The sequence below is a fragment of the Centruroides vittatus genome, unplaced genomic scaffold, assembly GCF_030686945.1.
Source record: "Centruroides vittatus isolate TY-2023 unplaced genomic scaffold, ASM3068694v2 contig_1035, whole genome shotgun sequence".
Classification (NCBI taxonomy): domain Eukaryota; kingdom Metazoa; phylum Arthropoda; class Arachnida; order Scorpiones; family Buthidae; genus Centruroides; species Centruroides vittatus.
Window position 1 is genome coordinate 2,875,503 of NW_027120673.1, and position 16,849 is coordinate 2,892,351.

At 31.1% G+C, this 16,849-nt stretch overlaps 1 protein-coding gene across 1 annotated transcript in view; it reads left to right on the plus strand.

Annotated features, from left to right (window-relative positions):
* The window catches only part of LOC136969487 (vasopressin V1a receptor-like), a 106,533-nt gene that overhangs the window by 79,511 nt on the left and 10,173 nt on the right, over nucleotides 1-16,849 (plus strand). The window contains exon 2 of the mRNA XM_067263658.1: nucleotides 11,499-12,738. Coding sequence (XP_067119759.1) covers nucleotides 11,799-12,738 — 940 coding nt within the window. The 5' untranslated portion in view covers nucleotides 11,499-11,798. The remainder of the gene's footprint in view (nucleotides 1-11,498; nucleotides 12,739-16,849) is intronic.

Below are 16,849 nucleotides of genomic sequence, written 5' to 3' on the forward strand. Positions count from 1 at the left end.
GATTTCTTTAGGAATTTGTTGTTGTCCCAGTCATTTGAAGAAAAAAGGTTCAAGCAATTTGCAAATACCAGAGTACTAACGTCGAATAACTGAAAAAATATCTTGAATACCTTTCAGTCTGTAGCGAAAATACAATAAACGATAAGATAGGCAATTTCACATTTTTGTAAGAACGTCTTATTGTAAGTTATTTGACGGTTCAACTTGATAAAACGTTATCGAACTTTGAGAAATAATGATTTCTATGTGAAATTCACAATGTCGAGATGTCATTCAAGCTTTGGTTGTTTTTATTGAAACTTCGTATTGGAAATTCCGAAGCTGGATACACAAGAATGGTAAAATTAAGGCGACTTTAAATGTCAAATAACTGGTCACACACTGGTATTGCTAAAAAAACTGTACAATGTAAAAGATAAGTTAATGTTAATTTTTGATGGAATATAATAAACATACTGTGTATGTTCACAATGAAAAAAGGTCAAACAACAAAAATATGTTTTTATTTATTTATGGCTCGTAATTTTATAAATGGTACGTATTGATATACGGCAACGCGACACAAGAGCGATGCGCCGAGAGGAAAGCCTTTCGGGAAGTCTTTTATGGGAAACTGGCTCCTATTTAGGTGTTACTAACGTAGGAAACCCAGAAAACTCCTTGCGGCTAGTCCGGTGGTGAGGCGTGAACCCATGATCAGTATTCAGTGGTTTCTATCCATTCGGTCACTGGTGAGCACTTTATTATGGCTCTTTCTGCCCTGTGGGTACTCTTTCCTCCTTTTCTCATTCCTATCGTGAGTTCAGTCAGATCCACAATGGAGACGACAGGGTAATGAAGGACAAGGCCCAATATATCTGGGACAGTCAACCCATAAAAAAAGGTTTTGCGATTAGATCCAGGATTAGATCCCCAGAGCGATATGCTGACGCCTTAAACGCCTTGTCATCCGGCCATAAAACAACAAATATCAAAGATTCTATTCCGGCTAAAAGAAAACGCCTTTATATAAATCGGCTAATGTTACCTTAAGTGCCAAGATGGCGGCTCGTCTCTGATTCCAGCAAGGAAACAGTGGGACGCACTTTCTAACCTAACCTAACCTATTCTAATAAATTACCATAATTATTAGCAACCAAATTATTAGAATAGGTTAGGTTAGGTTAGAACTGCGTCCCACTGTTTCCTTGCTGGAATCAGAGACGAGCCGCCATCTTGGCACCTAAGGTAACATTAACCTATAAAGCATTTACAATTAGCACAACGAATGGATATAATGTTGATACGCTTTAACATTTTTTAGTTAATCAAAATAGTGCATAAATAGTGAATAGATTTTAGCATATCCAAATGGTGTAAGTTTTATCGAAAAGGGTGACATAAGAATTATTAAACGAGGTTTCCGAAATGTTAAAGCCCACCAGTGTGCCAGTGGATAAAAGCACTAAAAAAACTGATAGTTGGTCATGGGTTCTCGCCTCGTCAACGGTGAACGGCTGGTCATGTGAAATTTTCCGGGTTTTCTTCACGTTTGGTAACACTTAAGAAGATGCCAGTTTCCCATAAAAGACGTCCTGAAGGCATCCCTCTCTGCAGATCGTTCATGTATTGCATTGTCGTATACGAATAAACCAAACCAAGATGTTAAAGATCAGCTGATAAAGCAAGGCTATGTTGTTTTCATGCTAGCGCTTAAAGGTAAATGAAAACAGCTCACAACTATCAAATCAAATAAATCTCGTAAGGTTCGTTTAGTCATTGAAGCAGTTCACGACAAAACAGAAATTAGCGACTACTTCATCAACAAACATAGAATAAATTTCCTCCGAAAATCCGTTTCTACTGTCGTGTCGTCTTTTTTCCTTTTTTTTACGTAATAAAATTGATAAACCCTTGAATTTTTACATTGATCTTTTGATGCAGTATTAGCTAGAATGACATCCAAAGCTTTGACAAAAGAAGTTTAAGAAAAACATTTGAATAGGCGGAAAGTCCCAATCAAACAGTTTAACACCTTCACTCATAATAGATTTTCCTGAAAAGACAGAAAAATATTTCAAAATAATTGATAGAATCGGATAAATACAGAAGTAAGTAAAGCGGAATTTTACGTGGCTGAAATGATGGATACTGATTATCATATTTTTCCTTTTTCTAACAATTATATTATTACGTTTGAAATTAAATCTTGACATATAATTAAGAAAACATATAAATGATTTATTGATTACGTACCTAATTCTATTGAATATTCTTTAGTAAAGCGTTACTGGTGTGCACAAATAATATCGCAGTGTGCCGATGTTCTCACTTAGCTACGATAATTTAATATTTATTGCATACTCAATATCTTTTCCAAAATTGAAAAGTCAGCAGAGATTTTAAGTAAATTGTTTATCGAAGAATAACTTTAGTAATAAGCGTAATTAACGAAGATTAATTAAAGACTAAAAATACTGCCGGATAAGTGAATTCTTCAGATTGTTGAATGCTACTTTTCAAGAATTCTAAAGTGTTTAAATTTATTCATAATATTGTATACGTTATATAGCCCAATATTGATTGGATAAAGTTGCATTTTCAATCTAACAGAGCAGATCACGAATCAGACAAAAGCGGAACACACGAAAGACTACCTGTCCTAAATTATGACTGGTTGGAATATAGTACTATGTACACTTATGCACTGCTTTTGTTATTTTTAGTTATTATTTACGGTAGTTATAATTTATTTAAATGTTTATTTTTTATAATATTTAGTAGTATTTTTATTTTAGTGTCATTTTCATTTTGAATAAAATAAATGATCGAGAACTTAATTTAAATGATGATATTTTAGAATTGTAGGATTGATGGGATAAGGCAAGGCAACACATAGGCGATCTGCCAAAAGATTAATACCCCAGAGAGGACTTTTTGCGGGAAACTTACCCTTATTCAAGTGTTATACATAAGAAGAAAACCTGGAACACTGTACTTGGTCACCCCTTGGTGAGGCGCGACTCACACCGAGCATTTAGTGATAGGCTCATCGAGAGTTGATATAGAATATGGGGGTAGATCGGGCCTCTTTTGTTTTGTTTTTTTTAATAAATAAGAACATTCAATGTTTCTTTATTAATGAAAAATACGTATAAAGATTTTATTTTTTGTTAGTAAAAATAACATTAATGTATACGGATAAGAACTATTACGGCCCTTCAAGTTTTCTCCGGTCTACAGAAAAATCTTTAGCTCCCATCTCTCGACGGCCCTGTTCAGTGGTCTTATCTTCTTGGCCACTGGTGGGCGCGGTAATATTTTAAAGTGGTGTCGGTTACTTGAAAGTGCCGGTATTTTTAATGTTGATAAGAGAACTGTTTCTGTACGAGATTTTATACGAAACTTATCAGCGTTATTTGTTAAATTATGAGATCGTTTTGCATAATCAATAAAAATTAAATTTTTTCATTGTTTTTAATTTAATCATTTCGCCTCATACTATAAACGAAAATCTTTTCCGAAAAATTAAAAAAAAAAAAAAATCATTATTTTCCCACTTCAAAAATTATTTATAATTACTTTGTTAAAAGCTATATAATGGTACTTAAAAAAAACTTATTGGATTTTCAAGTACAAATATTTAAAAAAACAATATTACAAAATATTAATATGCATCAAATTTTAAAAATAATTTTTAATGTATAAAAATATTTGATAACAGTTGAAAACAATGTAGTAGTGGTTTTTTCCCGAATTATTATATTTCAGTTTTATAGCCTTTAAACTTTGTAAGTAGAAGTAATTTAAACATTTTTGGCTTAAAATAAAACATTACAAAAAATGTTTCCAGTACAGGAACATTTTTTGTAGGAACATTGTTGTGTAGGAACATTTTTTGTAGGAGCTTTGTTGTGTAGGAACGCATCCCCCGCGATAAGCGGGGGATGCGTTCCTACACAACAAAGCGCTAAACGAAACAGCGTTAAACGAGGTCATTTAACATAGAGTAAATAGGGAAAAGGAAACACGCGACCAAAAATAAACAGATTTTACTTTAATTTTAAGTTACTTTTTATATTAATTTGTATAATAATATATGTTAAATAACACATAAACATGCGCAGAAAAATGTAAAGTTCATTTTTTGTGACAAAGGACCTGACTTTTCTGAAATTCTTGTTTTTTTTTTTTTTGCAATAAAGTCGTGAAGTTTCATTTGTCGCTTTTTTCTTTCCTTAAGCAAATGTCGGTAGCAGAAGATCGCATAAAAACGCCTCGTTTCCCTTTTGGCACTCCTTTTAAAATCGGGATCATTCGCTACAATTTGATCAACGATTTCAGTTATCGTTACCAAACTTTTACTAAGGAAATCTGTAGAGAAATTGTTTTTAGAATCACTATTTTCCAGTTCTACGTGAATTCCTTGTTCTGCCAGTTCTTGAAGGTCGTCGTTGATAAGGTTCTCACCAGAAACCTGCAGTAACTCCTCAATATTCTGCTCGTCTACATCTTTTAGTCCTGCTGTATGGATTAGGTTGTTTGGTCAACTTAACGATACAGCGATAGGCTCTTCTAGTTGAGAATTCTTGGACACCTTCAGCCATAACTTCTTCCACAATTCGTTCGTGCATTTATCAGTTAATTCTTGCCAAGTGAAGCCGATATTGCCCATGGTGTTATATTTTTTTACAAAATTGCACCAAACAAACATAGATTTAAAGAAAGTACACCTTTTTGCCACATTTTTCTGATTGGTTCGTGTTCGTAAATAATCGATTCTATAAGAATAAATGAAATGTCGCGATAATTTAAATCGGCGTAAATTTTGAGCTTTTTTTTTAGGTTTCGAGCAGACCGCGTTATATCGAATCAACATTAAGCGAGGCAGCGTTAAGCGGAGTCTTACTGTAATTTTAATATATTTTGGGGAGAGAAATTATAATAAAAAGTTGAAGTTCATTATTTTTTGATTTTTGGGTTACAGTTTTAAAAAACTGTAACCCAAAAATCATTATATTTGTGGAATATTTTTGTGGAATATCATTATATTATATAGTGGAATATTTTTGGGTTACAGTTTTAAAAAACTGTAACCCAAAAATATTCCACTGTCCCTATAAAATTCCACTGTCGTCCATTGTCTGTCCTTCCTTATCTCCAGAAAAATTCGGCATAAGGCCCTAATTAAATACATAAAAACTTCTGATACAAACTGTAAGTCACGTTATTTCAATTTAAAATGCCTTACCCCTGAAAGCAGTTAATAGATAACCGGCACGACTCTATTGTTAAAGGAAATGTATGATGTGCAGGGACAAGCCACTACTAATTTGAGGTGGAGAGCATGTATTTAAATTAAATGAATTAAAAATATGATTAAAAATTGCAGCCCTGCATTGTGACGATGTCACAATAAATAATTGCTAGTTCGACTTGAATTTCATTTCTAACAATAAGTAAATCTTTTATACTGACACTTTTTGAATGAAACAATACGAAATAAAATTTAAAATTTTGATTACTAAAATTCGGTTTTTCATTTTTTTTAACTACTACATCCACATCTTTAAAAAAATCTGTAAAATTATTTTTACCTCTTGGAAACATATTTACAGAAAAAACAATGGAGACAAACAGTGACGTAACTAGAAATTTTAATCCCTTAAGCAAAACAAGGTAAAAGGTTCTCCAATGATGAGGGCTTAGACCATCTACATTTACGACGTTTTAAAACTTTTTTACAAAATTTTAAAATTTAAAATTGTTATAAAATATTATTGGTAGGTTTACTAAATCTTTCTTTTGCTGTAAGCAAATGTAATATCAAACATCAAACGAAAAAACAATCAACAAAATAAAAAGTTTAAGTTAAACAAATACAAAAAATTATTAATATTTTTCTTGTGTAATTAAAAAATTCTCCTATTTATACTGTTCCGTAGAAACAATGTTCAGGGCCTGGTCTGGCTCCCTTATGGTTTGGGTTATTTGTTTAGGCGACGCCGCAACTGTGGACAATCTACCGAGAAGAGATGCTTCCCGGGAGGACTTTCTATGGAAAATTGGCCCCTACTTAGATGTTACTAACGTGAAGAAAACCCGAAAAACTCCACGTGGCCAGCCCACGTCTAACTACCAGTGTTCTGTGGCACGTGGCAGCCCACTTCTAACTACCAGTGTTCTGTGGTTTTATCCACTCAGCCACTGGTGGGAGGCCCTCTTAAACCTCGCTTTTGCACGCTAAATAGCAGTTACGCTAATGGAGACATATTTTGCCATATTTTCGATGAGAAAAATGTATTTGAAACTTTTATTTATTTTTTAAATTCGAATTTCACGCCAGAAAGTTAAAAATAAATTTTTTAGATGTAAAATGATAATGTAAATGGCGCCTTGTTTATATACATCTTTTAAAAATGTTCATAATGTGAGGAAAACTTGAAAGTCAAGTTTTACTTGTTTCTATGAATCGAAAAAGATTAAAGACTTGAAAATTGCTACGCTACGGTTTTACGCCAAAGGAAATCAGATACTATATAAAAAATTCGATTTGATTTGAGGACCTTTCACGAGCGTATTTAGCTGGACGCTTTAGGAATATTTTAATTTCAAATCGTTACAGAATCTATATTTCCTATGGGAGTTAATATGTAGGTTTTTGCGTGATCGCTTATCCTCCGAAGAGCCGGCCGAAGCTTTTTTGCTTGATCAGACGAAATTACTCGTGAAGAGATGGGGAAATTCTTTCCGGAAGATCTTTTAAGAGTAACTGGCCTTATTTAGAGGTTAGAAAGGTGGAGAAAACCCGGATAACTTTACATGGCCAGCTCGTCCTAGCGAGGCGCGAACCCACAACCAGGGTTGGCTACTGGTGGGTCTACAGAATATTTATCGTTATAACATTCTAAATATTGTTTTTTAAATGAATATTTCCTAAGCTATGTTAATTTTCATTGTGTTTCCAAGCATGTTATTAACTTGATATTCACAAACAGGAAACTGACATTCATAATCTGAAATAGATCATTGTTATCACTTCAACATATAAATCAAGGGTCTCGCTATCTGTATCTTAATGAGATTCGCTAGCACTAGTCTCAATTATTCTCATTACGAAGTGATTCGATCCGAGATGAAGTTAGAATATAAAAGAAGCGAACGTAGCACTTGACCCAAATTTCCTATTAATTCACGACTTACGGTTTAGGTATAAACTCGAATTTATCAAGATAAAAGAATTTCTTTTTGAAAAATTTTGGCAACACTTTGATCCTGGAAGATATTAAAAAGGATAGAAAGATCTCTATTATTGTGACTTTTATCTAAGTTAGAAATATCGTCAGAAATTAAAAAGGATGTGATAATCGATCATATTCATATCTCATTCATATTTGAGAACTTTAGTCACTTCTCATCACTCATCCATTCTAATCAATCTCATTGCGGTTTAGATTTTCCTGTAATGAGCAAAATTGTAGTCGGCTATACGTAACAGTCTTTACATATTGTGCCACGCATCACCAGACATCAAGTGCAATCTGTATTCAGAACATTGGAATTAATAATTTGCAAAGTAATGCGAATGTTTAAATTGCGTTGATTAAGTATAAAAAATTTATTTAGGAATTTTAAATTTCGTGACTAATTTATTCAGGAAATTTAGTAAGAGGATAAAGAATAGAAAAAGTAATTTAAAGAATGAGACAAATTTCATGAGACAAATTTCTTAATGAATCAAAATAGGATTTATTTCTAATAAAGAAATTTATCATACATAATAAAATAAATGAATATTATATCATCAATAATAGGTTTCTTGCAGTTAATGCGGTTCTTAGAGATTAGTATTAAAAATTAAATTTATTGTTTAAGCCATTTAATTTGGATTTATATACTGTATAAAGTATTCTTACGAAACATGAACTGATTCGATTTTATTTTTTAATAGACAAAAGAATCACTCATACTATCGATTATCTCTTATAATTTCTAGATCGAGTTTCTCTACCGCTCAATCAATGACATGATGGACTTACCTCGAGCTATTCATATGTAAAATGATATTGCAGAAAAAATTTCAGAACATCTGAGGTAAAATAATTGAGAAGTATTTTATCTTTTATTCTATTCAAATTAATGCGTTTATTAAATGACTAAATTAGGTTTTGTTCAGCATTTCTATAATTTAGCAAATTAATATATTTTTAATATAGGGAAGACTGAGAGAAATTGAGAACTCAACAGTCTTTTTAGTCTGTAGACCCGTTAGATCTTTTCTCGTTAGAAAGAAGAAAGTCGATATTGTGATCGAAAATAGACAAAACAGATAGATAGACACATCGGTTATTTCGTGTCATCTGATGTATCGTTCATTTGGTTTGTCTCCCGTCATGCGATATAACGATGATACTGAAGTCATGTTAGGACTAGTGAAATGGAAATGAGTTAACAGTTAACGTAATTTATTCTCAAACTGTTACCTATAAGTTAAAAGTAATGATTGTTACCATTGAGGCATCTCTCCCAATTGGTAACAAGCCTGGTAATTAGATGTTTGTAGAAGTTCTTTGGCTTCTGCTTCAGGAAATCCGTAACCACCTCCTGTACCTCGGCGTCAGAGACGAAACTACAACTCTTCGGGTGCTTCAGTAATTCACCGAACACATGAAAGTCGCATGATAAAAGGCCTGGATTGTAGGGTGAGTGCTGCAAAATTTTCCACTTAAGATTTTTAAGACTTTCGCGAGTTATGTTGGCTTATTGGCAGTGTGCGGTTTCGCATTGTCATGCAAGAGGATCAGGTCGTCTGACAAGCTTTTGCGCTTATTTCTGATTGCTGTGCTGAGTCATTGCAGGATTTCACCATACAGTCCGGACCTTCACTATGCTACTTTCATGGAAATTATTGAATAAAGCACCTGAAGGGTCGCAGTTTTGCCTCGGACGCAGAGCTGCAGGCTGTAGTCACAGGCTTCTTGAAGGGAAACCAAAGGATTTTTATTAACATGGAATCACCGGGTTCTTTACCTAGTAGGACAAATTCTTTATAATTCACTATTCATGTTCCTGTAGCTGTTAACTGTTCTGATGCCATCTTTAATAATAAAACATAAACATGTTTTATAATCTGTATGGGATGATTGAATTATTTTAAATGTACGAGAGTATATTTTAAAATTTCGTAAGGGTAAAGACAGTATAAGAGGTTGGAAATCACTTCGTTAAAAAAAATATTTTAAAACACTACTCACAAGTCAGTTGCATGTATTTATTTGACATAGATTGTCTATTTGGTGTTGACACCAAAAAGATAAAAAAAATCAATAATTTAATTATTATAAGAATATTTTCGATACTTTTGTTATGTTCAAAATTCATTCATCCAAAAGTTTATTGACAGTTTCTAGAAAATCGATAAGGTGAAGAGAAAAATAACATTAAATATTTGATTGAAGTTATCGCAACAGCAGAATTAATAAATTAAGAAAAATTTTCTTACAAAATAGTTTCATTAAATTTTTATTAATAAATTATTAATTTTATTTTCTGATCATTTTAGACGTATAGCCTTGAAATTATTGAATTTTAACTGTGTAATCTTGTTAACATTAATAAATTCAATAGAGATCATTCAGATATGGCATCTGCACTGCAGGGGTATATGTAAGTTTTGTGACTTCGTGACAGGAGTGGGGTGTTAGTAGAGCGACGATGTGATAAAGATTCTGAGAAATTTTCCTATTTGAAATAATTTTTTGCCAAAATTACTATGCGGAAATATTTTAATCAATAATCAGACAGCAAGTTCTTGTTTATTTAAATAATTATACTTCAGTAGAAGCGCTGTACAAATATGCTGTATTGGAAGCACTCTGGTAGAACTTTTAATGTGAAGGGATAATGGCAACAATTTAACCTTTAAAGATACAGGTTACAGATAAAGATACCGATATATAGCAAATTATCTTTTGTCTAGGAATTATTAATACAGTGTCATTAGACTCTGGTAAATCAATGAATCTCGTTTTCGTTATTGCCTATTTCTACAATTAGATCGCCTTGTCAGGAAATATAAATAAATTAACGTACTATAGATGTGCTTTATAGAAATGTTTTATTTTAATATCTGGGTATAACAGATCAAGTGTGACATCAGCATGATATCACCAATTTTAAGTCCCTTTTAACTACCTACCCTGTCAACAAGTCCCTTAACTACCTACCTACCTACCTACTCCTGTCAAGTTTTGTCACAGGAGGTAGTGGAAAGTGTGACATATTTGAATGATGAATTTGTCTTAACAATAATTTTATATAAAAATAGATTTAAGAAGAACATTAAAACATTAATATTCTTTTGACAAAAATGTTAATATTAAAGTTAGTTAAATTTATATTAAAAAAAAGAAAATTTATGGTAATTTCTTGAAAGTAACATCGGTTGTAAAGGAAATTAGCTAAAGTCATTTTTAGAAAAAGGCCATTATCTTAGAAAAATGTTAAAAAGTTTTTAAATATTAATACAAAATAAAAAATAAATTAATTTTTTACATGTTAATTCAATTAAGAGAATGGAATTTGTAAATATTGGCTACTATCAACATTAAAAAAAAAACAAATTTAGTATAATTTCAATTATTATTTTAAAATGATTCTAACTACTTTTTCTTATTATTTTTATGATTTTATAGATTTTTAAGATTTACGTTTTTTTAAACGTCCTCCGCATGTTACATGCCTTTAAATATTAAATTATAATTACTCAGCTTTCGACTCGTTGAATATTAACACACTTCATTAAAAATAAAAATAAAAATACCTAGTAATTAGTTCGTATAAATTACTATATTTTTTTTTTTTTTAAAATGATCATTTTGACGGACAAATTTATTATTATAATATAATGATTGCACAAAAGATTTAATTAAAGTCTGACAAATAATAAATGTCGAAAGATTAATACTGAGAATAAATTTATATAATACCCAAAAAATTAATATAAACTAAATAATTATACATTTTTAGTAATAAAATTAATAAAAAAATAAATTATTTAAACTAAGTTTATTACAAAAAACTAAATAATAATTTTTGTTCAAATTTTTTAAGAAATTTTCAAATATATTTCACAAATAGAAAAATATGTAAAGATTAAATTAAAATTAAATATTATTTAATGTTAATTAAATTATTATTTAAAATAAATAGACTTAAATACGCTTTTAAAATTAAATTAAATAGTTTATAAATAAAATTGAAAAATTAAAGAAGCAATTACTTTAATGGACTATTTAACTATTAAATTTTTTTATTTAAAAAATTATTTAGAAAATTTAAAAAGAATTATTTTCAATACAATTTATTTAGATTTAATTTTTGAAGAATGTTTTTATTTAAAAATAATATTTGATCATAAACATTACGTCTAAAATTATATTCCGTAGATAGTTTCGCATGATTTCTAAAAATTATTTTAATAAAATATTTATTTCTAATTTTTTAATTCTTATTTCTAGGACGATAAGCCGTAACAGTAAAGAAAAAATCAAATCAAAACTTGTGGTAATAAAATTATCTACAGCCTACAGCTTGAAATTCGAAGCTTAACTGGATAACTCTTGAACTAAAGAAAAATTTATCTAGAAGAAGATGAAACAAACTTTTACACAAAATCAATTATTTAAAATAAATACTTCTTTTCCTTTCCGACATAAAAACAGAATTAGTCTTGTTTTTTATGAAGGTGTAGAGTTGAGTATGCAGTTACGTTAAGAATATTGATTAGAATTTATCAGAAAATTTAATTGACAGTAGTTATGCAGGATAACTATTCGTTTATAAATCCGTTAGGAAACCATTCTATAATTTTATTAGAAAGAGATGAACATTTGGCAAAAGCAGAAATCGTTACTTTATCTATAATGTTTGCAGTTATGGTTGTCGGTAATTGTTTAGTTCTTTTAGCATTGATGGGACGTCGTATACAAATGACACGCATGTATTATTTCCTATTCCATCTTTGTCTTTCTGACCTGGTGACCGCATTTCTTCACGTTCTTCCTCAAATTGCTTGGGATATCACTTATAGATTTCGAGGTGGATATTTATTATGTAAGTTAGTAAAATATGTTCAAATTCTCGGTCCATATTTATCGTCGTATATTCTGGTGATAACTGCTATCGATCGTTACCAAGCTATTTGCTTTCCATTGACAAGTTTTTCTTGGACTCCAATTAGAGGGAAAATTATGGTACTCGTAGCATGGATAATCTCTCTTTTATGTTGTATTCCACAGTTATTTATATTTTCTTATCAAGATGTACAGGGACTTTCCGGTGTTAAAGATTGTTGGGGAACATTTATTCAACCTTGGGGTGAAAAAGCGTATGTTACGTGGTATACGATATCTGTATTTTTTATTCCATTTATTATAATTACTTTTACGTATACCCGAATTTGCTTAGCTGTCTGGAAAAACTTTCGTGAAGAAAATTGTTCTTCTAAAGAAGAAAAATTATATAATGTAGAAACAGTGATCGTAACAAAATCGAATACTTCAGATGAGGTGGTTGTTCGAAGGAAAACACCATTATCTAGACGACACAATATGAAAGGATTGAGTAAAGCTAAAGTAAAAACAGTTAAAATTACTGTCGTTGTGATTATATGCTATATTGTTTGTTCGTGTCCTTTTATATGTGTGCAGTTATGGGCTTACTGGGATCCTCAAGCACAATATTCTAATATCTGGAGAGGTAAGTCATTTCAAATTTAAAACACCTATTGACATTTGAATTTAAGTAAACATAAAATGTTTTAAGTTATTTGTGTCGATATAAACAATAAGACTAATATAAATAGACAGTATAACTTATATTGGGTTCATTCAAGATCAAGTTTATTTTATTTGATCTAGCCACCGTTTGTGTGGGCCAGAAATTGCACTTAGGTTGTTCGATAGAACTCTACAATAAATAGACAAAACTTAACTTCTGGCTACCTTGTGTGTGTATATATATATATATATATATATATATATTAAAAGATTATGCTATTATGTAATAGAGCATCCCAGACAATCATTTTATTTAAAAAAATTCTTTAAAAAACAAGTTTTTGTAGAATTATAAAAGAAATTATTTATTATTTCTGACGTCAAAATAATAATTTTTGATTTTCTTTTAATTACCAAAAATACTATATAAGCTGATTTACAATTGGCCAATTCAATTTGCTGTGTTAGAAACTTCAAAACAATATAAATATCAATGCTAACCTCCAAATATTATTTTCCCTTACAACATTTAAATTGACCAATATAAATTTGATTTTAATAATCAAAACTTACAAGAATTATTTGTACAACATACAATTTATAGTATGTCATTTTCCAGACATGACACAATAGACGCCTTATGCAAATAAATATTGAAAATTTTAATACATTTTATTTATTGTTTTGTCACATTTAATAATAATCATGCAATTTCAGCTATTTTTAGATTAATATCTAAAAGTAAGAATTTAGACTGACAAATGAAATGAGTGATAGATGGGTAAGCTCACCGTAATATTTTCTCAAACCGGAACAATTTTGAGAAAATACTCACAACAGAAAACAAAGCCTACTAGGATAAGTAGCTATGATTGAAAAGGCTAAATAAAGAAGTTGTTAACAAAAAAAAAAAAAAAAAAAAAAAAACAACGAGTTAAAAGCAATTTTTAATAACTCAACTGAACATACCTAATATTAAGTTATTAATATTTATTTAAAAATTCTATGTTATTTTTAATGGCATCAAATTTAATGCAATTTAAATCAGTACCTTTAAAATATGACAATATATTTGAGGAAGTTTCTTCCGCTGCTACTAAGCTTGCCTAATGTTTTGCACATTTAAACTGATTTTTAATGTCCGAACGCTCACGAGTTACTGAAAATTCTGAAAAGCACAGATCACATTTCACTTTGTCAATAAAATCACAAACTTTTTTCAAAAACGGATAGACCTAATCGTTTTTAATTCATCTATAAACACAGTTTCTTATTGGTATTTTGGAGATTAAATTAATTTAATGCACAGTACAAAATAATCGTAAATGCCGAATAGCAATTCGAACTCGACTAAGATAGGACATGCTGAACAATGACGTGGCCAGTGTAAGTTTCAGTGTTACCAACTCTAATTGAAACAAAATATCTAAAAAATGAAATAAAAACATCTGGATCTCATAGGCCACGTGTTGTTATAAATTCTGTGAAAAAGTACCTGAATGAAAAAGTAAAATATTTAAATTCATTAGGCCACATGCTATAAATTTTGGAGAAACATCGAGACAACATTAAAAATACAGTAAAACTTCGTTTAACGTTACCTCTATTAACGCTGATTCGATATAACGCGGTCTGCTCGAAGCCTTAAAAAAGCTCAAAATTTACACTGATTCAAATTATCGCGGTATTTTATTCATTCGTATGTAATACGCTTATTCCCGAACACGAACCAATCAGCAAAAGATGGCAATTCGTCTCAGCGCTGTACTTTCCTTAAATCTATGTTTATTTGGTACAATTTTGGAAAAAATATAACATCATGGATGCCATAGGAAATATCGACTTTGCTCGGCAAGAATTAACTGATAAATGCATGAAAAAAGTTATGGCTGAAGGTATCCAAGAATTCTTAACGAGAAGAGCCTATCGCTGAATCGTTAGGTTGACCAAATTGTCAACCTGATCGATACAGCAGGATTAGATGTAGACGAGCAGGATATTGAGGAGTTACTGCAGGTTTCTGGTGAGAGCCTTACCAAAGACGACCTTCAAGAACTGGCAGAACAAGGAATTCACGTAGAACTGGAAAATAGTGATTCTGAAAACGATGAACCAAAAGAATTTCTCTACAGATTTCCTCAGTAAAAGTTTAGTAACGATAGCCGAAATCGTCGCTGTTTCATTTAGTGCTTTTTCGTCTAGGAACGTATTTTCCGAGTTAAGCGAAGTCTTACTGGTCTTAGATCTAGCTACAAAATATTTAGATTGGCAACAGTAAGTGTAATAGAGGGGATATTTTAGTTTCCAATTGCCATTTTACCCGAGGCACTATTTTTACTTTTTGTATATTTGACACTTAATATTTTACCAAATATCCGGGACAAAATGACAAACTGGCCGAAACGCAGGGACCACACCGTTAAACCGGGACAGTTTCGGTTAAAGCGGGACGTTTGGTAAGCCTATAGATGGGATGAATACAAATAATTTTAGTCAAATGAACCGGAATTCGTCTTGTGAGATAGAGGCTCCTAAACTTTGGAAGCGGTTGCTGTCCTATGATGCATGAATACAGAGAAACCTGGCATTACCGATAGACATTCTATTAAAATTATGCATGGAATGTTGTTAAATGCTCAAGAAGGACAAATAAAAATCTGTGAAGGGCTATTTTAATTTTCAAATAGTAAAGATGACTATTTTATACAAACAATAAGTCATACATAAGTGAAACAAAATACAGTCTAAACAAAACTCTTTAAAATAAATACCAAAACTCCTTTATTTACATCCACACAAACTGTACATCTTCGATATATTGATTCTCTGACACGATTAAAGATTTATACATTATTCTGAACTGAACCTGCTACCACAATAATGCGTCTCACTAATTCTGCTGCAACTGGAATCTTGTAAACTACCGTTCAGATGTCCCCAGAGAAAAAAATTGAGTGTTAAATCTGGTAATTTTCCAGGCCATAGAAAAGACCGCCTCTTCCTATCCATCTCTGAGGAAAACTACAGTTCAAAAATTCTTGACAGAGTTATCAAAGTGAGGAGGTGCCCATCATATTGAAAGAGCATTCCTCTTCTTACGACAAGCGACACATCTTCCAATCGTTCAGGTAAAATTCCCTCCAAGGAAAAATCAGCAAATGTTGGCATTTAATCTCAAAGGTAAAATGTAAGGTCTAATAAGGTAATTATCAATAATACACGCCCACAATCTTTGTTGGTTTGATCCTGAAGAAGTGGATAAGGGATGTCCGAACTCCAAAAGCGAAAGTTGACTGTTGAACAATCCTTCTCTTGTAAACAATGGTTCGTTGTAAACGATATGAATAAAAGAGATTCGTAGTTTAATTAATACTATTTTAAATACCATTATGAAATCTCTTTTCATGCTGGAGAATCTACAGCTCTTAAGCGTTGCATAGTTTGATGGTAAGAGGGGTATAAAAACTGTTCATCTATCAAAGTCAGACGTTAACATCATTCATCCCAACGATCGGGCAATAGCTCTCGTGAGAATTGTTGCACAACATGTTGAATCATTAATTCTTTAAAGCTGTCAGTTTTTATTGAGCATGGTCGTCCTTATCCATCTGATCTTTTAAAATTCCCTTCTCTTGCAATTGATTACGGATAGCGTCAAACGTTGAGTAGTGAGTATTCGGCCCGGGTACAGTTGACAATACAATCTTTGTGCAAATCGTCCTTTCCATTTAGCTTACCCGTAAATAAGATGCATATCGACTAGCTCGGAGATGTGAATTTCTCCGTTTGGTCTGATAAGGATTCACTTAGTCAACATAATTAAATGCCACATAGGTTTCACATCTTCACAAGTTGACAGTAATGTATTGAAGAAATGCAAGTTAGAACACCGATATTTTAAGAGAGGGAATTTAACGTGAAAATGCAAATTTTATTATAAAATGTACCGTACACTCTCTTCCATTTTAATTGATCGTATTAAAACATTGCACTTAAATAAAAATATTCCTTTTTTTGTATTTTGGACTTTTATTCTTTGTTGAAGTATTTTACCGACTATATATAGTATATAATATATAGTCGGTAAAATA